General features: G+C 45.3%; 1 protein-coding gene across 5 annotated transcripts in view; it reads left to right on the forward strand.

Annotated features, from left to right (window-relative positions):
• Positions 1-18,867: 18,867 nt before the first annotated feature.
• The window catches only part of LOC147121119 (creatine kinase B-type-like), a 59,682-nt gene continuing 54,225 nt past the window's right edge, over positions 18,868-24,324 (forward strand). Inside the window, exons 1-3 of one of the 5 annotated variants that reach the window (XM_085980941.1) lie at positions 18,868-19,263; positions 19,672-19,769; positions 21,171-21,369. In XM_085980941.1, coding sequence (XP_085837067.1) covers positions 19,248-19,263; positions 19,672-19,769; positions 21,171-21,369 — 313 coding nt within the window. In that variant the 5' untranslated portion in view covers positions 18,868-19,247. The remainder of the gene's footprint in view (positions 19,264-19,671; positions 19,770-21,170; positions 21,370-24,324) is intronic. The other 4 variants (XM_085980925.1, XM_085980922.1, XM_085980933.1 and 1 more) reach the window with 4 other exon arrangements.

Consider the following 24,324-nt stretch of genomic DNA (forward strand, 5'->3'; position numbering starts at 1 on the left):
AGTACACTTTACACCCAATCTCAGCCTATTACCATCTCGTCTAGCTTCTAATACCTTTTATTGGCTCTTTTTTACTTCTTTTGTTTCTTTTATTCTTTTGTCCGATCGCAGCCCTGCCTCCGATCTATCTTTTCTTTCCAGTTTTGAAGAAGGGTTCGACCCGAAACGTCAACTCAAATTTCTGTCCACGGATGTTGCCTGACCTGCTGAGTTTTTCCAGCATTTTCTGTTGTTATTTCAAATTCCATCTGGCCACATTGTTGAGTTTTCCCCGACTATTACAGCGAGGTCCAAGGACTGTCTCCGTACTGCTCCAGCTTGTCAGAACTCTGCATAAATCACACACGGTTTTGGGTGCAAAATTTAGGCCCCATACCTTTTGTAAAAGAAAAGCTAAATTAAGCTTTGTGTTCTATATTCTATCGTAGAGGATTGCGTGGAAAAAAATGAAGCATTTTTGTCCAGGTTTAGCTTGGAGGTGGTTCATTTAATTCAACCATAATATATAAGGAATAAAAAAACAGCTGCTTTCAGAATCATATACCCAACCTAAAGCAATACGGAAATTGCAAGGACCAGCAATACGGAAATTGCAAGGACCAGTTCGCTCCGAACAGATAGCTTAAGGAAAAAACAAAGCAATACAATTCAAACACAAACAACTTTGTGACTCTATTTTCAATTACTTTTGCAATTAGCTGACAGTTATTCAAATCCACAAAGCCCAGGCAACTGTTTGAGGTATTTAATGGGTTTGGACTGTTCAAATCAGAGTCAGTCTAGGGATTTCAAAGAGCCCAGTCAGACCACTTAGCTCCTGTAGTTAGAAAATTATAGTTCATCATAAAGAATTGTGAATCATTTCTTATTTTATCTCTTTCAGGAGCTAGTGTAGTCTTAACATCAACTGTAAATATATGTACATATTAGAACATAAGAAATAGGAGCAGGTGTAGGCCATTCGGCCCATCGAGCCTGCTCCACCATACAATAACATCATGGCTGATCTTTTACCACAGCTCCACCTTCTCGCACTATCCCCATATCCCTTGATTCCCTTAATATCCAAAAATCTATCGCTCTCTGTCTTGAATATACTCAACGACTGAGCCTCCACAGTCCTCCGAGGTAGAGAATTCCAAAGATTCACAACCCTTTGAGTGAAGAAATTTCTCCTCATCTCACTCCTAAATAGCCGACCCCTTATTTTGAGACTGTAACCCCTAGTTCTAGACTTCCCAGCAAGAGGAAACATCCTCCCAGCATCTACCTTGTCAAGCCCTGTAAAAATTTTATGTTTCAATTAGATCACCACCCATTCTTCTAAATTCTAGGGAATATAGGCCTAATCTCCTCAATCTCTCTTCATAGGACAATCCCCCCACCCCAGGAATCAGTTTGGTGAACCTTTGTTGCACTCCCTCTAAGGCAAATATATCCTTCCTTAGGTAAGGAGACTAGGACTATACACAGTACTGTGGCGGATCGCCACCTAAACGGGCGCAATCCACTTTTCCGTCCGTGGACAATAAATCAGGCACCTTGCCTTTAAGAGGCATGCTGCCTTTAAGGCATATCAAAGGAGTGGGCGTCGCCCTCAGTGTGTATATAAAAGCGTGGGCGTCGCCCTCATTCAGCTTCCGGTTTTAGCAGAGAGAGGAGCTGGAGCAGCAGGAGCAGCAGCAGCAGCCATCTCTCAAGAGAATGTAATCAAAAGTCATGTGTTTCTCAGATTGGTTCGGCCTCCATTCGTGTTCCGCGGCAGCCTCAACAGTACTCTAGGTGTGGTCTCACCAAGGCCCTATATAATTTCAGTAAGACTTCTTTACTCTTGCACTCCAATCCTTTTGTAATAAAGGCTAACATACTATTTGCTTTCCTAATTGCTTGCTGTACCTGCAGTGATTCGTGTACAAGGGCACCCAGGTCCCTCTGAATACCAACATTTCCCAATCACTCACCATTTAAAAAATATTCTGCTTTTCTATTTTTCCGACCAAAGTAGATAACTTCACATTTCTCCACATTATATTCCATCTGCCATGTTTTTGCCCAATAACTTAACCTGTCTGTATCACTTTGCAGCCTCATTGCACCCTCCTCACAACTTACTTTCCCAGCTAGCTGTGTATTGTCAGCAAACCTGGATACATCACACTCGGTCCCCTCATCTAACTCATTGATATAGATTGTAAATAGCTGAGGCCCAAGCACTGATCCTTGTAGCACCCCACCAGTTACAGCCTGCCAACCTGAAAATGACCCGCCTATTTCTATTCCCTGTTTTCTGACCGTTAAACAATCCTCAATCCATGCTGATTTATTGGGCCATAATTTGCGGCCCCTACGAGTGCGCACACGCCCGTAAGGGCCGCACAAGTTCCAGGTTTAGGCATGCGCTAAAACCCGGAACTTGTGATCTGTCAAGAATCTGTCTATATCCCTTTGCAGCCTCTTTGCATCCTCAAGAATCTTCTTGACATATCATCTGCATCCTCGGGAAAAGGGCATCCACGGGCGGAGAGTTCTGCTCAGCGAATGCCCGTGAAATTTTTACATCTGGTGAAAGCAGGCATAAGGCCTGTACAATAAGGTAAGTTTATTTTAGCTCCTTTAAAACATATAAATTTATTTTTCAAAAAATTACATTTTTGTTTTAAATATTTAATTAAATGCTATTTTAATTAATTAAAAAAATTTTTTTAAGTGGTTTGATGCGTAGGTGTATTTTTGGGGGTATTCCCATTCATACTTATTGGGTTTCCATACATACGGAGTCCCCATAAGCATGAATGGGGATTCCCTTCTGTCATTCGTTGGTCCAGCCCACTTGATCCCGGGGCACTTGCGAACCGCCTGTGCCCCTGGGATACATGGGCCTCTGCCCACGGGTACCCAGAGAGCCCCAGGAGCGTGAGTCTCCGTGGATCCCGAGGCCCCAGGTACATGGGCATTTTATTTGCAGATTGGAGGCATTTTCCCAGCGGGAAGCCTCCGACTGCAAATTCTGGGCCATTACCCCCAAATCCATGAACCCTAATTTTGTGTAATAACCTCTTGTGTGACACCTTATCAAATGCTTCTGAAAATCCAAATACACTACATCTATTGGTTCCCCCTTATCTACCCTGCTAGTTACAACCTCAAAAAACTCTAATAGATCTGTCAAACATGATTTCCCTTTCATAAATCCATGATGACTCTGCCCAATCATATTATGATTTTCTAAGTGCCCTGTTACCGTGTCCCTAATAACAGATTGTAGCATTTTCCCTACTACTGATGTCAGGCTAACTGGTCTATAGTTCTCTGTTTTCTCTCTCCTTTCTTGAATAGTGGGTTTACGTTTGCTATCTTCCAATGCGCGGGGACCATTCTAGAATTTAGGGAATTCTCGGAGATCAAAACCAATGCATCCACTATCTCTATAGCCACCTCTTTTAAAACCCTAGGGTGTAGGCCATCAGGTCCAGGGGATTTGTTGGCTTTTAGTCCCATTAATTTCTCCAGTACTATTTTGTAGAAAAGGGGGGTTTTGGTTTTGGGGTTTGTGTCTGGCCAGTCAGGCATATCTGAGCTGCTCCAGGCCCCGTGCGGTTTCGAATCGCTTCCCTTTCTGGTTCTGACCGCCGGACTTATTCAGTAGCGATATAGACAAAACGAGACCAGTGGTTGGGTGCAAAGAAAGCCAACGTTTATTGAAATAAAGAATAAATTGCTATACAGTGAGAATAATTATAAATACAGCACACAGCACACTTTTACTTAACGGGGAGGAGAGAAGACGGACACATCGAGGGAAAATTGACTAAAATGACAATTTAACAAAATTCCCCTTTAATTCCCACCCCTTATACCTATCTAGGTTGCCTTGTAATGGGCCAGAAAGTTTATGCTCACCAGTAAACGCCTGCTCCATGCCCCTGTGGTCTGCCTTGGATTCTTCACCGCCCGAAGTAGAGATACCTCAGTAATTCAAAGTAACTGCTGGTATTCCACTTCTTTGGGTGGGCTGCTGAGCTGTTCCTCTTGTAGGCAGGGCACCGGAGGCGAGGCGGTAGAGAGAGAGTGAATGGCTTCCTGAGGAGCTATCTTTATACCCCATTGGGAGCCCTTTGCGCCCAAATCTGGATGTATCTGGGCTACACAAAAGGGACCGATCTGTCCCCATTGACCGTAATAAGAACATAAGAAATAGGAGCAGGAGTAGGCCAATCGGCCCCTCGAGCCTGCTCCGCCATTCAATAAGATCATGGCTGATCTGATCCTAACTGCCAATCCACTATCACAGAACCATCTCCTGCATCTAACAGAATTAGACCCACGAAATAGGAGCAGGATCAGGCTACACGGCCCCTGGGCCCGCTCCGCTACCCACAGGGCCATGACCGATCCAAACCTAGACTCATGTCCAAATTCCTGCCCGCTCCCCGTAACCCTCGTAATGGGTTTGAATGTGGCTATGATGTGTTTCCCATTCATTTAACTGGTCTGTGAATGGAGCTAACCAGTTTTGAAATGTCCCACTGATTTCTCGAGTGCTGGACAAACAAATCCTTAAGTGTTCAGTAAACAGTACTTGAGAACAAGTGTAAACAATCCTTTGTCCTGTGGTTACATTTCAACCGCAATTGATTGACAGCTTTAAGTACTTAAGCCCTTGAGTCAACACTGTAGAGTGTTTGTAAACAAAGTCCTTTGTTCCGTATTGAAAACTTCCTAAACCGCAGTTGATTGACAATTTCAAGTACTTAAACATATTCACACAGGCTGGTATTTTTTTCCAATCCTATTGTCAGCCAGTGATGGGAGATATTCAGACAGGCTGTCTTTCTCCTTTGCTATGAGGCCTGACAGCCATCTTTGATGCTCTGGGTTTTTAAGGTACATTCCAACCAGGCTTTCTTTAATCAAATAATCTTCGGGGGCTGCCGAAATTTTCCAAAATTTTGCGAACCTTACAGTCCTTCCTTGGATACTAAAACTTGCTTGCAGTATCCTGTTTAAAGGTGAGCAAGAATTTCTGACCCCCCCACAAACAACCTTCCCTTATACTTATCTATATCTATCTCTGATCCCTCGATACCTCCATCCCCCTTACCCAGAGAGAATCGCAGTACACGGTAGGCATCTATCGATAGAAAAACATGATTAGTTATAATAATTCAAGCATGGAGGGGGTCCAATGCCCCTGCACCACTGATTATTTACAATAATTCAAGCATGGAGGGGGTCCAATGCCCCTGCACCACTTGTGACATAGTTTTAACATGATGCAACATCTTTAATGAGATTAACACCAAGCCAAAACATATCTGTTAAAAAAAAAAATACAAACGAATCTGCTATCACTCATGATTAGTCACAATTCGGTCTTATTGACCTCCGAAAAGTCAATTTCTTTACAGAATTTCCGAAACATATTTTCCTTGGGGTGATGATTTGTATCCTTGGGCACTGGAGGGAGGCCTCCCCATACATGAAGCCGGTCCCACTAGAATACTGGGTTGAATTGGATCCCAGTCATCCTGGCCAGCTCCCCTCGTGGGCATCTGCTTCCCGCAGACCCCTCCCTTCATGGGCTAGGGGTGCTCCCTTCCCCGAGCATCCAAAGACACGATGGTCCTCTGCACCTTTCGAAACTCTGAAAAAGACTTTTTTTTAAATCTAGCCAGGCTCCCTGGCTCGGTGGAATGTGATCGGGTCCCGCGACCTCGGCTCACATAGACAACACTCTGGAACGGTTCCATACTTAAAACTTGTAACTCTTAACCTTAAAACTACCGAATTGCAACATAAAATTTAAAATTAACACACTCTAACTTACTCCTCTATACACATTACTTAAAATTATGCTACTTAAACTATATACATCCGCTGCCCGTCTCTGGGCGGCCAGCCTAATCCCTGTTTGGGCTGCTACAGGCTGCTCCCTGTGGCGTGGCTGCACTGATCTCTACTTCTGGTCCCTCGCAGCTTATGGCTGTCGGTTGGGGACCTGTCTTTTGGCTTCTCCCTGACTCGGGAGACCGCCCTTTTCCACTGGAAAGTTGGTGACTATACTTTCTTGGGCTGGGGTACCCGAAGAGACCTCCTATGGAGTGTCGCTGGTGGGGCTACCCTAGCGAGTGGACCCTTAGCTTGGGTCACAGTCCTTGCTGGCTGGGGACCTTCTCCCTCGGGTCACTCCCTTCCCAAACCTGGGCTGGGGACGGGCAATCCCTTGCCACCAGCTGCCGGTGGCTGAGAGTCTTCCCCTTCAGGTCTAAAACCTGGTTCAGGCTCCTCCCCGGAGTCCCATAAGAGAGGGGGAATCGCTCGGGCCAAGTGCTAGGGAACTTCTCCCTTCACGCAAGCGACTGCACCTGCGTGTGCAGTCTGTGCGAGTGTACGCGCTGCAGGCTGAGGATTTCTAATCTCAGGTTCAATCCCAGCTGCCTGTTTCCCTGCCTCCGGTTTCAACAACTTGCATTGATTCACATGGAACCATTTTGTGCGCCGGGGCAGTTTTATTGCATAAACCATGGGGTTAGCTCTATCAACTATACTATAGGGTCCCATGTACAGTGGCTCTAAACTCCCCACCCGGGCATAGTTCCTAACCATCACTTGGTCCCCTATCTCCCACTGATGACTCTTGTTAGGCTCGAGCAGCAACCGGTTATTCCGATGCTGCTTCCCCATACTACCTGCTGCCTGCCCATAAATCTGTTCTAAATTCTTTCTCCTTACCAGGGCGGCCTTAAAGGCAGAATCTTGGGCTTGGACCTGCTTTTGGTCCGGGGCCAAAGCTATCCCCTGTGTGCCTCCCTTGTCCTGGATTGCTGCAACCGGGCCTGCTCTACAGGGGTCCCAGAACTCTCCTTCCCTGTCCCCCTGCTTGGCCACCTCATTGGTCTTTTGGTTACCCTCCCACATGGAATGGAGGGATCCTAAACCTATGGCCAAAGGTTTTGACCTTTCCCCAGCCTGCTCGTTTCCTGTGGGTCCCATTAAGCTAAATGGGACCTTGTTAGACCGGGGTGAATTGGTTAGGTCTTCCGAATGGACCACCGTGCTGGAAGCTCCAGTGTCCACTGAATATCTCTCCTGCACCATCTTCACCCCCATCTTAACATAGGGCCTGCTCCCCTCAGCATTTTTGCGGGGACACAGGTCGACAGGCTGCACTGGTTCTAGTCATTGCTGGGAGTGGGATGGGGCAGACGGGGTCAAAGCATCGGTGGTGGCTGCTACTCTCCCCTGACCAGTCAGAAGAGACCGTAGGGACTGTAAAAATGACTCGATCGCAGCGGGAGGGATATCTGGCCCTGCCTTTTGGGCTGGGGCTGTGGGATCCTTTCCCTTGTTATCATTCCAGGGATTCTCACAGTCTTTTCTCCAGTGACCATCTTTCCTGCACCCATAACAATTTAACTTAGCCTGGGAGGGACGGTTCCCCTCCTGGTGCCACTCTTTCTTACTCTGGCTCCCAGGTTTAACCTCATGGACTTTTCCCTTGGGTTGGGGCGTCTCGATACACCTCATGTTTCTAAATGCTACTGTGAGCCGGCGGATCACCGCTTCTTCGGTGGTCTGGGGGTTTCGGGGGTCAAACCAAGCCGCGACCTGGGCTTGGATTTGGGGTAGGCTGTTTGTCATAAGACAACGGAGCCAGTGAGTCAATTGGACTGGGTTCAGTGCTGCCCGCCCTGGCATTCCCGGGCATGCACTCCGGTAGACTGGCCATAGCCTGTCTGCGAACGCCTGCGGGGACTCCCCTGGGAGCTGCACCGTTCTTTTTACCCGGGCGAACGGACTACCATCATTGAGTTCCATGGCCTCCAATATCTCGTTCCTCAAATCCTCGTATTCCTTCTGCCCCCTTTTGCATTAGCCAGATAGGGCCTGGAGGAGATCACCTCCCAAGGAAAACAGCAGCATTTTTGCTTGCTCTGCATCATCGCAGTCATTAACACAAGCTGCCTGTTCTATCTCCCTGAAGTGCAGTGAGGGGTCTCCCTTTTTAGTGAGCTTGGGGATGTGGCTAACCATGTCCCTGAGCTGGTGGGTGCCATACAGCACCACAAACTGATTCTTGATGGCCCCTGGGTCATCGTCATCAACGGGCGGACCGTACCTCCGTTGTCGGAGGGGGTACACTGGCCCTGGTCCCGGCCTATCTAGCGGGGCCTGCTGTGCTTCTTCTACCACCTCATCCGCCACCCCCCCTCACTGCCAGAGCTCCTGAAAGCTCGGAGCTGTGGGTGGCGGTCGTGGGACCTCTGATTCCCTAACCAACTTTGTTCTGGGTGTTGCCTGTGGGACAGTTCTATTTGGGTTGCCGGTAAAATCCAACTAGCCTATCTTCGGGCTGATAAGACATATCATCCCCTTTGCCCTCTTTAAAGCCATATTCAAGCTTTCTATCTCTTCCCTACAAGGGCCATGATCTGCTTCCTCAAACCCTTGGTCGCAGGCCAGCTTATACGCTGCCTTTACCTCCCTAACCTTTTCCTCCTGCTCTCTTACTTCTTGTATGAGGTGGGCGTTCTCCTCCTGCACCCTCATCTCATTACTCTTGGCCTCTGTAACTAGGCACTTCAGGTACTCTAACTCGTGCCTCGTGTGGCTTTTGCCCTCACTAAACTGGTCCACCAGGCACTCTATCTTGGCCTGGGATTCTTCAATCTCCATTTCCTTATCCCAACTCTCTGCTTTAACTTCCCTAAGCTTGCGGGTACCTAACCACAAGCAGATCAGTGGTGTGATAAAAAGAAAACCAATAACTGCTGCTCTCTCCAGACCCAGACCACCATCTGCTACATCGCATACTGTCACTGACGGTCCTGCCGTGGTCGTCATTTTGTAGAAAAGGGGGGATTTTTGGTTTGGGGTTTGTGTCTGGCCAGTCAGGCGTATCTGAGCTGCTCCAGGCCCCGTGCGGTTTCGAATCGCTTCCCTTTCTGGTTCTGACCGTCGGCTTTATTCAGTAGTGATATAGACAAAACGAGACCAGTGGTTGGGTGCAAAGAAAGCCAACATTTATTGAAATAAAGAATAAATTGCTATACAGTGAGAATAATTATAAATACAGCACACAGCACACTTTTACTTAACGGGGAGGAGAGAAGACGGACACATCGAGGGAAAATTGACTAAAATGACAATTTAACAAAATTCCCCTTTAATTCCCACCCCTTTATACCTATCTAGGTTGCCTTGTAATGGGCCAGAAAGTTTATGCTCACCAGTAAACGCCTGCTCCATGCCCCTGTGGTCTGCCTTGGATTCTTCACCGCCCGAAGTAGAGATACCCCAGTAATTCAAAGTAACTGCTGGTATTCCACTTCTTTGGGTGGGCTGCTGAGCTGTTCCTCTTGTAGGCAGGGCACCGGAGGCGAGGCGGTAGAGAGAGAGTGAATGGCTTCCTGAGGGGCTATCTTTATACCCCATTGGAAGCCCTTATCTTTGCGCCCAAATCTGGATGTATCTGGGCTACACAAAAGGGACCGATCTGTCCCCATTGACCGTAATGGGCTTGAATGTGGCTATGATGTGTTTCCCATTCATTTAACTGGTCTGTGAATGGAGCTGATCAGTTTTGAAATGTCCCACTGATTTCTCGAGTGCTGGACAAACAAATCCTTAACTGTTCAGTAAACAGTACTTGAGAACAAGTGTAAACAATCCTTTGTCCTGTGGTTACATTTCAACCGCAATTGATTGACAGCTTTAAGTACTTAAGCCCTTGAGTCAACACTGTAGAGTGTTTGTAAACAAAGTCCTTTGTTCCGTATTGAAAACTTCCTAAAACGCAGTTGATTGACAATTTCAAGTGCTTAAACATATTCACACAGGCTGTTTTTTTTTTCCAATCCTATTGTCAGCCAGTGATGGGAGATATTCAGACAGGCTGTCTTTCTCCTTTGCCATGAGGCCTGACAGCCATCTTTGATGCTCTGGGTTTTTAAGGTACATTCCAACCAGGTTTTCTTTAATCAAATAATCTTTGGGGGCTGCTGAAATTTTCCAAAATTTTGCAAACCTTACAGTTTCTTTACTAATACTAATTTCTTTAATTTCCTCATTCTCACTAGACCCTTAGTTCCCCACTATTTCTAGAATTTTTTTTGCCTTCTTCCATGAAGACAGATACAAAGTAGTTGCTTAATGTCTCTGTCATTTCCTTATTCCCCATTATAATTTCTCCTGTCTCTGCCTGTAAGGGACCCATGCTTACTTTCACTAATCTCTTCCATTTTACAAATCTATAGAAGTTTAAAAAAAAATTTTTATGTCTCTTGCTAGTTTACTCTCATTCTATTTTCTCTCTCTTTATCAATTTCTTGGTCCTCCTTTGCTGAATTCTAAAATCCTCCCAATCCTCAGGCTTACTACACTTTTTAGCCACATTATAAGCCTCTTCCTTTAATCGAATACTATCTTTAACTTCTCATTAGCCACGGTGGACCATTTTTCCCGTGGGGTTTATATTCCTTAAGGGAATGTAATTTCGTCGTGAATTATGAATTATTTATTTAAATGTTTGCCATTGCTTATCTACCATCATATCTTTTAATATAGTTTCCCAACCTACCTTAGCCAACTCGCCCCCTCATATCTAAGTAGTTTGCTTTGTTAAGATTTAAGACCCTAATTTTGGACTTAACTAAATCACTCTCAAACCCAATATAAAATTCTATCATATTCTGATCACTGCACCCCAGATACTCCTTTACTACAAGGTTATTAATTAACCCTGTCTTATTGCACAATACTAGATCTGAAATGTTTGTTCCTCAACAAACAGATCTAGAAAACTACCTTGAACGCGTTCCATGAACTTGTCCTTCACACTATTATTGCAAATTTGGTTTGCCCAGTCTATATGAAAATTAAAGTCCTCCATGATTACTGTATTACCCTTGTTACATGCACCTCTAATTTCCTGATTTATACTATGCCCGACACTACAACTACTGATTGGGGGCTATAAACTACTCCCACCAGTGTTTTCTGCCCCTTGTTGTTTCTTAGTTCCACCCAAAGTGATTGTTCATCTTGTTTTTCTGAGCTAAGATCCTTTCTCACTATTGTCTTTATCCCATCCTTTATTATCAGGGCTAACCACCCCCCCCCCCCCCCCCCCCCGCCACACTCCCTTTTCCATTCTGTCTATCTCTTATAAAAGTCAAGTATTCTGGAATATTTAGTTTCCAACCTTGGTCACTCTGCAACCACGGGCTTGATTTTAACAGACCTGAGGAGGCAGGTTTGGAGGCGTGTCAGCTGCTAAAATCGGGAAAAAATGGCTTCAGACACCCAACCCGCCTCCATCCCGCCTCCACATGCTTTTCGTGAGTGTCTGTTCAGCTGCTCCCAAACTGACCCGACTCCAACCAATGGGACAGGTAGTTAAGGCAGTTAAGAGCCAGTTAACTGCCTTGATAATCCTATTTTGATAGAGGTTTCCCATTTTCGTGCCTCTGGCTCCTGTTTCCCATCTTGTCAGAAACAGTCCTGCTGCAAGGAGACGAGTTGGTGGAGGACATGATCTGTGGTCATTATTGGTGCAGAACTTTAAAAGCACTCCTATAACATGGCTGGCATTCAAATGCAACAACTTTGTTGGAGGTTTGGGATAAGATTTTGCAAATCTACTGACCTTGTGATTGGTCAAGCTGACACACATCTGCTGTGTGAACTGGTTGGGAATAATTTCAGGCCACTTTGAGTGTGCGCTTGCAAGCTTCTTGCCTCAACTGAAATCTATAACAATGGGATGGGAACCATTTACATCCTCTCATCCTGGTCGTCAGATTCGGAGGAAGAGCAGTGTGGCTTAGTGCTGCTGGATGAACAAATGGCTCAGCACACAGCATCCTTGGAAGAAGATGAAGAGGACGAGGAGGAGGACGGGGTGTGACGCCTTGTGGGGCCGGATGTGGCCAATCCAGCAGCAGGCGATCACATTGCTGGCTGTCAGGCAAGGGATGCACTCATCCATGCCAGATTCACATAAGCTTAAGCTTCAACCACAAATGATGGCACATGGAGATGAATATAAGTCCGACATTCTCAAAACCCTAGGCATCATCTGTCCAATAAACAGTGGTTTGCGCTCAGTGTCACCACCAACATTCTACATGGAAATTGCCCTGAGCCCTGACTCTTGAACTTCCATTTCCCAGAACACAGAGGCCACACTTTAGGTGATCTCAGCAGATCATTAAACCTTTTTCGACACTGAACCCATGTGCATCTGCACACAGACCTCGAGCTCACCTCCTCAGCAATTTGCAGCCAAGCTGCCTTGGTTTGCTGAGGAGGCCTCCTCCTTCCGTTTCCAGAGAAGAGGAGCTCCTGACGTCCTCTAACTCCCTCAACAAGAGCATGGAGGGAGCACTCATTGAACCTGGGTGCAGCCTTAGTTTTTGGGGCTGCCATTCCTGCAGCAGCCAGCACCTTTAAGAGAAAAAAGCATTAATATTACTAAGCCAATGATTGGAACAAATCTGGCATCTTTTTCATTTCATAGTCAGATAATAAATTGATATATAAAAAAATCACATCTTTCTGGAATAATATGACCAGCAATTTTATTCATTAAATTTTGTTCAGAACAGATGCTATCAACTCCCCTTTCTATATAATACAGCACCAATCCATCCTATTGACATTTTTTCCAAAGGGGACATGGCCCCTTTAAGTTTTCATTTAAACAACGCGTCATCAGACGCGAGAAACTGACAGCCTCCAAGCAATTGCCTGGAGGGACCCACACGTTGGCCATAATGAGGCCAATCAACCCAAAATAATAACTGATGGGAGGCGGCGGCCGGTCGGAAAGCCGGCGAGCAGCAGGCCCGCCCTCAACCCGCCTCCATTAGTAAAATCGAGACCCACGTCTCCGTAATGGCTATTAAATCAATCCCATTTATATCTATCTGAGCTATTAATTCATCTATTTTGTTGCGAATGTTTCATGCATTCAGATATATTGTACTGTATCACTGTCATTTATTAATTAGTTCAACTATTGCCCTATAAATTTGTTTGGTAGTTAAATCCTATAACAAGCTCTGTTGCTGCTTTCGAAGACAAAGAGAGTCCTGTGGAAGCATATGATGCATCTAATGGCTGAAGAAACCTAAAAGGTTTCTGGTTCATTATCCTGGATACATTATCATTTAGTGAGTTACGTATAAGAGCTAGTAAAGATACTCTCAAGGACATAGGGAGCTAAGGCTCGCCTAGGAGAGTAGTCTAAAATATGAAAGCCTAAATATCTAGAGAGTTAAAAGGGCAGAAAAGACCCCAAAATATAACAGATGGGTCTCGATTTCCTACTTGAGCTTGAAAATGTAAAAACAATTGTCATTCATTTAAAAAGGGCAGCAATTATGTACCAACAATACAAGTAGTACAAAAATTCAGTCAGTGTAATCAGAATTCAATTCCTAAAGGTGATCACACCAAGCAAATTAGGGGTCATAAAACCATGCATCGCACACACCTGACTTTCTGGTGGGTGATACTCCTTGCCGAAAGCACACTGTTGGAAAATTGGCCCAAATCTTTTTATCATGTGGTATATGTATGAATTAATGAATGCTTAAAATATTGCACATCTGCAAGTGTGAATTGATATTTATCTACTGGGCAAATGGTGTCACACTAAACGTTCTGCCCAGGAACTACGAACAGCCAGAAATTTTGGCCTAAAGTGATGCAGAAAAAAATACAGGCTGCTCTGTACTGCTTTGTGCATGCATGCAAGGGACCTCACTGAAGTCTCTGAAGGCAACAGCAAGTCCCGATGCTGTTGCCTCCTCCTGGAGTTCTGATGCTGATGCCTTTCCCTTCCCACCCCTTGCCCTGAAGCTGCTCCCTCTCCCAGCTGTCCTCATATTGTCTTTCCAATGCTCTGTTGCCTCTCGCCCAGAGTCCTGACGCTCTGTGTGTCCTGGGGCTCTGGCACCTCCCCACATGCCACAATGGCCTACTGCCTCTCACTGTCAATCCCAGGTTTTGATGCTGTTGTTTCTTCCCACCCCCAAAAAAAATGCATTTTAGCACATGTATTGGTTCAAATGTAAATGAAACAATTGGATTTATTTACAGAAGAAAAAGTAGACATGGATTAAGAAAGATATAGTTTTATAAAACACGCTCATTCTTTATGGTAAAATGTTTCCACTTAGGAGATAAATGCAGAAGCAAAGGATGAAGTGGGATGCCACCCCTTTTGCAGGGTAAGAGAAATGCGTATCAAATATCTCTAATACTACAGGGAGACACGTGCACCTGACAGAAATAATGGTTCCAGGAAAAAGCTTCAATATCAAAGAGTAATCTGACAAATTAATGATATCAAAATGATGTTCCAAACTAGATAAGTGACTGATTACCTGTATGATCAGCAAAGGACACAGGAAAAAAATTCAGCCTAAGTCTAAAGCTCTGCCTATGAGACTCAATAACCTAACATGCTGAAAGCCAATTCTCTGCCGCCTCAAGTCCTGATGCTCTGCCACCCCCAGTTCAAATGTTCTGTTGCCATTGAATGCTGATGCTCTGCACACACACTGGTTTGTGTGATATAGATGTGTTTATTAGGCAGATTCATAATGAGGAAGATTAGAATTTCCATGTGCTTATTTTCTGAAGAAGTATGAGATAGTATATAGAAGTAAGAAAGTGCTACTGTAATTATACAGAGCACCAGTCATACTTAATTTGGAGTATTGACAAGTATTGTGCACCTCACCTTAGGAGGGATTGCTAGTCTTCGAGAAAGTCCAGGAGATTCACCAAGATAATCCCTGGGATGAAGTAGCTAAGCCAGGATGAGAGACTGGGTAAATTTGGGCTATATTCCCAGGTAATCAGGAGATTGCCTGCAACTTGCATTAAAACTTTAACATAGTAGTGTCAGTTCCACTATTCTCATTCACAGGTGGACACTCATGTTGAGGGGCACCCAGAAGAAGTGGGTCTTTGGCCCTCTACCTGCCCTTCTTAACGTAGAGGATCGGAAAGGGCAGGCAGCAAACACACAGGACCCAAAGTTATGTCCCATTTTTATAATTGGTGCTGGAACCATTTTGGCTATTGTGTTTGGATAGCAGCCTGATGTCTCAACCATAGTAGCCATTGCCACTGTCGCAGTGGTGGAATTTCCTTCTGGAACAGAGGAGGCTGAGGGGAGACTTAATTGAGGTGTATAAAATTATGAGAGGCCTAGATAGGGTGGATAGGAAGGACCTATTTCCCTCAGCAGAGAGGTCAATAATCAGGGGGCATAGATTTAAAGTAATTGGTAGAAAGATTGGAGGGGAGTTGAGGAGAACTTTTTTCACCCAAAGGGTGGTGGGGGTCTGGAACTCACTGCCTGAAAGGGTGGTAGAGACAGAAACCCTCATCGCATTTAAAAAGTACTTGGATATGCACATGAAGTGCTGTAACCTCCAAGGCTATGGACCAAGAGCCGGAAAGTGGGATTAGGCTGGATAGCTCTTTTTCGGCCAGAACAGACACAATGGGCCGAATGGCCTCCTTCTGTGCTGTAAATTTCTATGATTCTATTATTCTATGATTGTACATTTTTAATTAATTGCTTTTTGGTGAATCTGAAATTTGAACCAATTAGCATGCTTTGCACCCTATGGACACATTGTGCACTTTCCTATACCCTGTGGATGTATTGGGTGTGTGCCGGATGCAAAACTTTTAATCAGATGGGTTTGTATTGGTTAAAATTTAGATTAAATTATAGGGTGTATTTACAAGGGATTAAGGAAGGTATACATTTTTGATTTGTCCCTATTCACTAGGATAAAATGTTTTCACTTGCCAAATAACTTGATTGCATAGACAAAGAATGAAGCAGGATATCATCCCTGAATTTATTTCATGTCAGAAGCACCCAGCATTAAGTAGCTGCTATTTATGTATATTATTGTGTTAATATTTATGAATGTTTGTGTATTTATTATATATAATGCAGGAAACTCTTGGCACCTAAATAACCGGAAATCTCTCTTAACCGGCAAAATTCAGGAGTAGGTTCAGGTAAGTTTTACTTCATATTAGTGGCCGTGTAACCAGGGTTCCTGCACCTGTTGCTATGCAACAGGGATGCCTGGATCTGTGGCCCTGTAACCAGGGTTCCTGCACCTGTTGCCGTGCAACAGGGACGCCTGGATCTGTCTGTGGCCCTGTAACCGGGGTTCCTGCACCTGTTGCCATGCAACAGGGACGCCTGGATCTGTGGCCCTGTAACCGGGGTTCCTGCACCTGTTGCCGTGCAACAGGGATGCCTGGATCTGTGGCCCTGTAACCGGGGTTCCTGCACCTGTTGCCGTGCAACAGGGACGCCTGGATCTGTGGCCCTGTAACCGGGGTTCCTGCACCTGTTGCCGTGCAACAGGGATGCCTGGATCTGTGGCCCTGTAACCAGGGTTCCTGCACCTGTTGCCGTGCAACAGGGATGCCTGGATCTGTGGCCCTGTAACCGGGGTTCCTGCACCTGTTGCCATGCAACAGGGACGCCCGGATCTGTGGCCGTGTACGGGGCTCTCTTACCTTGGTAAGTATACCTCTCTGTAACCCAGACTTTTTGATCAACCGGCACCACGCCGGTCCCATCGGTGCCGGATAAAAAAGAGTTTCCTGTAAATATTTTGTCCTGAGATTTGTGCATGAAGGTGTAGTTGATTGAAAATTAGTCTGAAAATGATCTGTTCTCCATTCGTTCTCACTGGCTCAAAGATAATGCAGTACAGAATACAAGGTGAAAGTAGCAGGGGTTGTAGAAGTGAGAGACGGAAGGACAGTTTCTGGCTAAGTCAAGGCACTCTGACAGAGTAACTCATCTGCTTAGAAACAGGAAAAGTAAGTGAAAGTCATGAGAGGACAGATTGAGAGACCAGGCTGCATAAATGAATGCGTTATTATGGAGTATTCTATTAATACTTGAAGCAGCAATATCTCAAGTTATGTATGTGCCGATCAGTCCCAATGCTCTACTTATATGATGAATTTCTTCCTTCAGTTGGAGATTCCATCAATACAGAATGTCCATTTTGCGACAACTGCAACCTACTGAATAGATTAGATCAGGAATGTAGACTATGTTTTAATGTTTCGGGGGGATTTTTCATGTCTCTGTCACTGTGCTTATAAACAGGGTGGTGATGGTATTAAAATAGGGCATGAAACAGAAGTGCCGACTACCATGGCATTCCCACCTGTTCTGATTTTCACGGGGACCTCGATCTAGGCAGCCAGAGATCCTGCCAGTAACAGGCGGGGTTCATCTCTGCCTACATTGCTGCTGCCAGCTCCTGCTCCGACCCACAATCCATTGACGGTATAGCCAGTCCAGGCGATATAGAAAAGGATCCTTGGTAGCTCGGTAGAAGGTTTTGGGAGATACTTTACTTACATTAGATAAGTGTTTCTCCTTTGCTACTTATATGATTTCAAAGGGTTTGTAGCTGCTGTGGAATATTCTGAACTCTTAAGACACTTGGGGCATCACACTTATTCTTCATGGGGGACCTTCTAACAGATTATCTAGTCATTATCACATTGCTGTTTGTGGGAGCTTGCTGTGCGCAAATTGGCTGCCGCGTTTCCCACATTACAACGGTGACTACATTTCAAAAGTACTTAATTGGCTGTAAAGCATTTTGAGACATCCGGTGATCGTGAAAGACGCTATATAAATGCAAGTCTTTCTTTTTCTGTGAATTCCACTCTGGCGGGAGTGGGAAGAGGATGAGGAGGAGCAGCAAACAGCTGCAGCTGGAGAGAGACCAAATAGAAGATGGTGTGTTTGGAGAAATCCTTATCCTCCCAACAGAGCTTATGGGCCAGGGCAATATACCTGTTCTTGTCTATAGAGCAGTGCACAAGAGGGCTTCGTTTTTCTAGGGAGGCTGTCAGAGTTGTGTCACCTGCAACAAGACCTGCAAGCAACCGCCACGGCTGGCACTTTATTGGCTGCTGCAGTCAAGGTCACTGCAGCCCTCAACCTCTTTGTCTCCGGCTCTTTCCAGGTTGCCACAGGAGATCTCAGTAATGTCAGACAGTCTGCAGACCATGCTTGCATTCAGCAGGTGACTGATGCCTTATTTCCATCACATTCCTCACCGACAGCCGGCCGCAGCCGGAGACAGCTGAGGGATTGTACAGGTTGCAGTCTTTCCCAAGGGCATCACTGACTGCACTATGTCATCCTGCGGGCACCTTCACATCACAACTGGGGGCCGAGGATCGCTATTTAAAGGGGGCAGAGGAATATCCTGCAGCCACTGTCTAACTGGGGGTCCCATGGTCGATATTTAAGGTGGGGAGGAATATCCTGCAGTCACTGTCTAACTGGGGGTCCCATGGTCGATATTTAAGGTGGGGAGGAATATCCCGCAATCACTTTCTAACTGGGGGGTCCCATGGTCGATATTTAAGGTGGGGAGGAATATCCTGCAGTCACTGTCTAACTGGGGGTCCCATGGTCGATATTTAAGGTGGGGAGGAATATCCTGCAGTCACTGTCTAACTGGGGGTCCCATGGTCGATATTTAAGGTGGGGAGGAATATCCCGCAGTCACTGTCTAACTGGGGGGTCCCATGGTCGATATTGAAGGTGGGGAGGAATATCCCGCAGTCACTGTCTAACTGGGGGGTCCCATGGTCGATATTTAAAGGTGGGGAGGAATATCCTGCAGTCACTGTCTAACTGGGGGTCCCATGGTCGATATTTAAGGTGGGGAGGAATATCCCGCAGTCACTGTCTAACTGGGGGTCCCATGGTCGATATTTAACGGAGGCGGCTTGTCGGACAGCCATTCCCGCAATTCCCGAATGGACAGAGATCTCATTTGGAGACATCTGTTGCCAACAATCTTCCTTCCTCTTAACGTGAAGCAGATTCCTCTCCCCCCACCCCACCTCTGAAAACAAAACATGAACTGAAATGACATTTCGCTGTCGGTTTTCCCACTGTTGCTGGATTCCCAGTTTGGGAAGTTTTCTGTAGGAAGGAGCCTTGCTCTCCCCGAGCTGGAAGCTGCAGGTCAGAAACAATCACAGCCACGGCCCGCGGCAGCTTCACCATCAAGGTCACATTTGAAGTGAAACGAATGCAATCCGACTCCCATAACTGAACATGTAAATATAGAGTGACTGGCCACTCGAAGCAGTTCAAGTAGCTTCGCAACTGGCTCCAGAGCCCCACTGTACCGCCAATCGCAGCCGCCATGTGGAAACTAAAGCGTAAGTGTTACTTTATTTAATTGCGATCGTTACGAAAACAAATTGTTGGAATGTGAGATCAAGTCAACATTTGCAAACTCCTGGAAAATAAACCAGTCAAAAAGAGTTTGATGGTATAATAGTAACCATTGGCTGGTCACTCAGAGGAATTGCTGATCCATCGAGTTCGCCTTCTCCTGTCCTGTTAGTGGCAATGATACCATGATAATGGAGTTGGCTAATTATGGCCATTAATCTATGAATTAAGCTACAACAAGCCCAGATCATTCCAATTTTTGTTATAATCCTTGTTGCTATTGCCGAATTTTTATGTTTTTGCATTGTTACAGCGCTGATTGCGTTCCTGATTTTTGGATTTATGGATATTTCTGCACAAGTTATTTGTCGTTTATTTGTTGTTTCCAACAGCCCCGGTGGAAATGCCCCGTAGTCTCAAGTACAAGCACACTTTGGAGGTTTGTATTCTGGAAGCAGAATCAACAAAATCAACCTTCTTCACTAATATTGTAGGTAGACAAGGAAGGAGCGTTCCACAAATTTGCCTAAGAAACATATCTGCATTTGCTACTGGCAAGAATTGCATGATTAGTTGATCTAATTTGAAATAGTTCACCATGTGTTTTAAATCTTTACAATGTGAGCACAGTAGAGTATGCTGCCTCCAGTGCGGGAGGGTCCCATACTGAGCCTAGGATAAGATGGTGGGTGTGCATACCTCATACTGTCCACCAGTCATTTCTCCCAGCAGTCTCCTGATGCCGTCAAGACTCACTGTTTAAATGAAAGAAACTTCAAAACAAAATAGAAATATAAAAGATAATTTTATTAATTACAATATTTGTCACAACCATATGCCATTAAATATGTGCTGTATAACATTCAGTATGTGCCGTATTGCATTCCTCAACTACTTCGGATTGATTGATATCCTGCAGTTTAGGTTATTTAAGTAGCTTGGACCTTATCACAGCTTACATAGAAATAATGTGCAAATGAGCTGTCTAGTATTGTAAATTAGTGCTCAGATTGAATTTCCACTTTCATGTTCCCTATTTCAACAACAACAATAACTTGTATTTATATAGCGCCTTTAACATAGTAAAACGTCCCAAGGTGCTTCACGGGAGCGTTATAAAACAAAATTTGACACCGAGCCACATAAGATAAGCAGATGACCAAAAGCTTGGTCAAAGAGGTAGGTTTTAAGGAGCATCATAAAGGAGGAAAGAGAGGGAGTGAGGTGGCGAGGTTTAGGGAGGGAGTTTCAGAGCTTAGAGATTAGCACGGCCACCAATGGTGGAGTGATTAAAATTGGGGATGCTCAAGAGGCCAGAATTAGTGGAGCATAGATATCTCGGAGGGTTGTGGGGCTGGGGGCGATTACAGAGATAGGGAGGGGCGAGGCCATGGAGGGATTTGAAAACAAGGGTGAGAATTAAAAAATCGAGGCGTTGCTTAACTGGGAACCAGCATAGGTCAGCGAGCACAAGGGTGATGTGTGAATGGGACTTGATGCGAGTTAGGACATGGGCAGCAGAGTTTGGATGACCTCAAGTTTACGAAGGGTAGAACGTGGGAGGACGGCCAGGAGTGCATTGGAATAGTCAAGTTGAGAGGTAACAAAGGCATGGATGAGGGTTTTGGCAGCAGATGAGCTGAGGTAGGGGCAGAGTCGGGCGATGGTCCGGAGGTGGAAATAGACCTTCATGATGGCGCGGATATGTAGTGGGAAGCTCATCCCAGGGTCAAATATGATACCAAGGTTGCGAACAGTCTGGTTCAGCCTCAGACAGTTGCCAGGGAGAGGGATGGAGTCGGTGGCTTTTGAAAGCATCGCCTTTCATATTAAAAAGAATTGTTATTTAAATCCATTGCATTGATACTGACATGGTTGTTTATAATTTTAGCAATTAATTCCACGTGATCCTGCAACTTTAATTAATCTTAAAAAATTGTCAGCTGAAGAAGAATTTCCGTGCTTGGACAATAACCAGACCTTTATGGCAGATGTACTCACGATTCAAATGTACAAGAGACTGAGGGGCAGAGCAACCCAAAGTGGCTTCACACTGGATGATGTCATCCAACCTGGTGTAGAGAATTCTGGTAAGTGAATCATAGAATGGTTACAGCACGGAAGGAGGCCATTCGGCCCGTTGAGCCCGTGCCGGCTCTCTGCAAGAGCACTTCAGTTAGTCCCACTCCCCCGCCCTTTCCCTGTAGCCCTGCAAATTCTTTCAGGTACTTATCCAACTCCCTTTTGAAAGCCACGATTGAGTCTGCCTCCACCACTCTTTCAGGCAGTGCATTCCGGATCCCAACCACTCACTGCGTGAAAAAGTTTTTCCTCATGACGCCTTTGGTTCTTCTGCCAATCTCCTTAAATCTGTGTCCTCTGGTTCTTGACCCTTCTGCCAATGGGAACAGTTTCTCTCTATCTACTCTATCCAGACCCCTCATGATTTTGAACACCTCTATCAAATCTCCTCTGAATCTTCTCTGCTCGAAGGAGAACAATCCCAGCTTCTCCAGTCTATCCATGTAACTGAAGTCCCTCATCCCTGGAATCATTCTCGTAAATCTTTTCTGCACCCTCTCTAAGGCCTTCACATCCTTCCTAAAGTGCGGCGCCCAGAATTGGACACAATACTCCAGCTGAGGCTGAACCAGTGTTTTATACAGGTTCATCATAATCTCCACGCTTTTGTACTCTATACCTCGATTCATGAAGCCCAGGATCCGGTAAGCTTTTTTAACTGCTTTCTCAACCTGCCCTGCCACATTCATATACCCCTAGATCTCTCTGATCATGCACCCCCTTTAGGATTGTACCCTTTAGTTTATATTTCCTCTCTTCCTTTCTACCAAAATATAACACTTTGCACTTTTCTGCGTTAAATTTCATCTGCCACGTGTCCGTCCATTCCACCAGCCTGTCTATGTCCTCTTGAAGTCTCTCACTATCCTCCTCACTATACTTCCAAGTTTTGTGTCATCAGCAAATTTTGAAATTGTGCCCTGTACACCAACAGCCAAGTCATTTAATATAGATCAAGAAAAGCAGTGGTCCCAGAACCGACCCCTGGGGAACACCACTGTATACCTTCCTCCAGTCCAAAAAACAACAATTCACCACTACCCTCTGTTTTTTGTCACTTAGCCAATTTCGTATCCATGCAGCCACTGTCCCTTTTATTCCATGACATTTTAGTAATAAGTTACTTTAGATTTCATTTAGTAAAACTAATATTGTCACATGTTACAGCACCATAACCTTAATCATTTGTAAATTTTTCATCTGTTATAATACTATAGTAAAGTACAGTATTAAATATGAGTCATTCACCCTTCATTAACCACTGACATTTAGGGTTGCCAACTCTGACTATTTCTGGCGATTTGATCATGTGATATTTGATCACATGGTATCTGATCACGTGACACCATTCATATGATTCTTAATCACATGACATTTGATCACATGACATTTGTCCAGGGTTTGCAAATGTCATTGCCTTTACCTTAGTTGAGTGTCTCAGTATCACCAAACCCTGAATAAAATATTTGACTTTTTTTATAGTGCGATGAATACCAATGTATAAATCAAAGAAAGAACATAATAGAATAGAAAGATTTAAGGATAAGTAATGTTTAAATAAAAACTACTTGATGTTTCTACAGTATCGACCTCAATGAGAAACACCAAGTAAATACCACTGATACAATTAAAACATCATTGAGATAAATAACATCTAACTAAAGTTTTTGTACAATTTTAGGACTGTTTACAACACACAGAAAGTTAAAAAATAAATAGAACACAACCAAACCTAATTCAATTCACTGACTCCCAGCCCCCATTGCTGAAACCCAGCTTCAGGGAGTGAGGATCAGTCCTCGGGAAGCAGCACCAAAGCTGCCCGACTCCCGGAACAAAACACATTATACAACAGCGGACATGATGGGCCGACCACTCCCTCTCGCCCCAGTTTGTGTTCCTCTCCCTCTCTCTCTCCCTCTCTTCCCAGTTTGTGTTGCTCTCTCCCTCTCTTCCCAGTTTGTGTTGCTCTCTCCCTCTCGTCCCAGTTTGTGTTGCTCTCTCTCTTCCCAGTTTGTGTTGCTCTCTCTCTTCCCAGTTTGTGTTGCTCTCTCTCCCTTTCTTCCCAGTTTGTGTTCTGCTCCCTCTCTTCCATTTGTGTTCTGTTCCCTCTCTCCCCACTTTGTGTTGCTCTCTCTCTCTCCCTCCCCAGTTTGTGTTGCTCTCTCTCTCTCTCTCCCCCCAGTTTGTGTTGCTCTCTCTCTCTCTCTCCCCCAGTTTGTGTTGCTCTCTCTCTCTCTCCCCCCAGTTTGTGTTGCTCTCTCTCCCTCCCCAGTTTGTGTTGCTCTCTCTCTCTCTCCCCAGTTTGTGTTGCTCTCTCTCCCCCCAGTTTGTGTTGCTCTCTCTCTCTCTCCCCAGTTTGTGTTGCTCTCTCTCTCCCCAGTTTGTGTTGCTCTCTCTCTCTCCCCCAGTTTGTGTTGCTCTCTCCCCAGTTTGTGTTGCTCTCTCTCTCTCTCTCTCTCTCCCCAGTTTGTGTTGCTCTCTCCCTCCCGTTTGTGTTGCTCTCTCTCTCTCTCCCCAGTTTGTGTTGCTCTCTCTCTCTCTCTCTCCCCCCCAGTTTGTGTTGCTCTCGCTCTCTCTCCCCAGTTTGTGTTGCTCTCTCTCTCTCTCCCCAGTTTGTGTTGCTCTCTCTCTCTCTCCCCAGTTTGTGTTGCTCTCTCTCTCTCTCTCCCCCCAGTTTGTGTTGCTCTCTCTCTCTCTCTCCCCCCCAGTTTGTGTTGCTCTCGCTCTCACTTCCCAGTTTGTGTTGCTCTCTCTCTCTCTCCCCAGTTTGTGTTGCGCTCTCTCTCTCTCTCTCTCTCTCTCTTCCCAGTTTGTGTTGCTCTCTCTCTCTCCCCAGTTTGTGTTGCTCTCTCTCTTCCTCTCTCCCTCCCCAGTTTGTGTTGCTCTCTCTCTCTCTCTCTCCCTCCCCAGTTTGTGTTGCTCTCTCTCTCTCCCCAGTTTGTGTTGCTCTCTCTCTTCCT

The sequence above is a fragment of the Somniosus microcephalus genome, chromosome 3 (genome assembly GCF_052327205.1).
Source record: "Somniosus microcephalus isolate GS21.2 chromosome 3, FLI_Smic_1.0, whole genome shotgun sequence".
In the NCBI taxonomy this organism is placed as follows: Eukaryota; Metazoa; Chordata; class Chondrichthyes; order Squaliformes; family Somniosidae; genus Somniosus; species Somniosus microcephalus.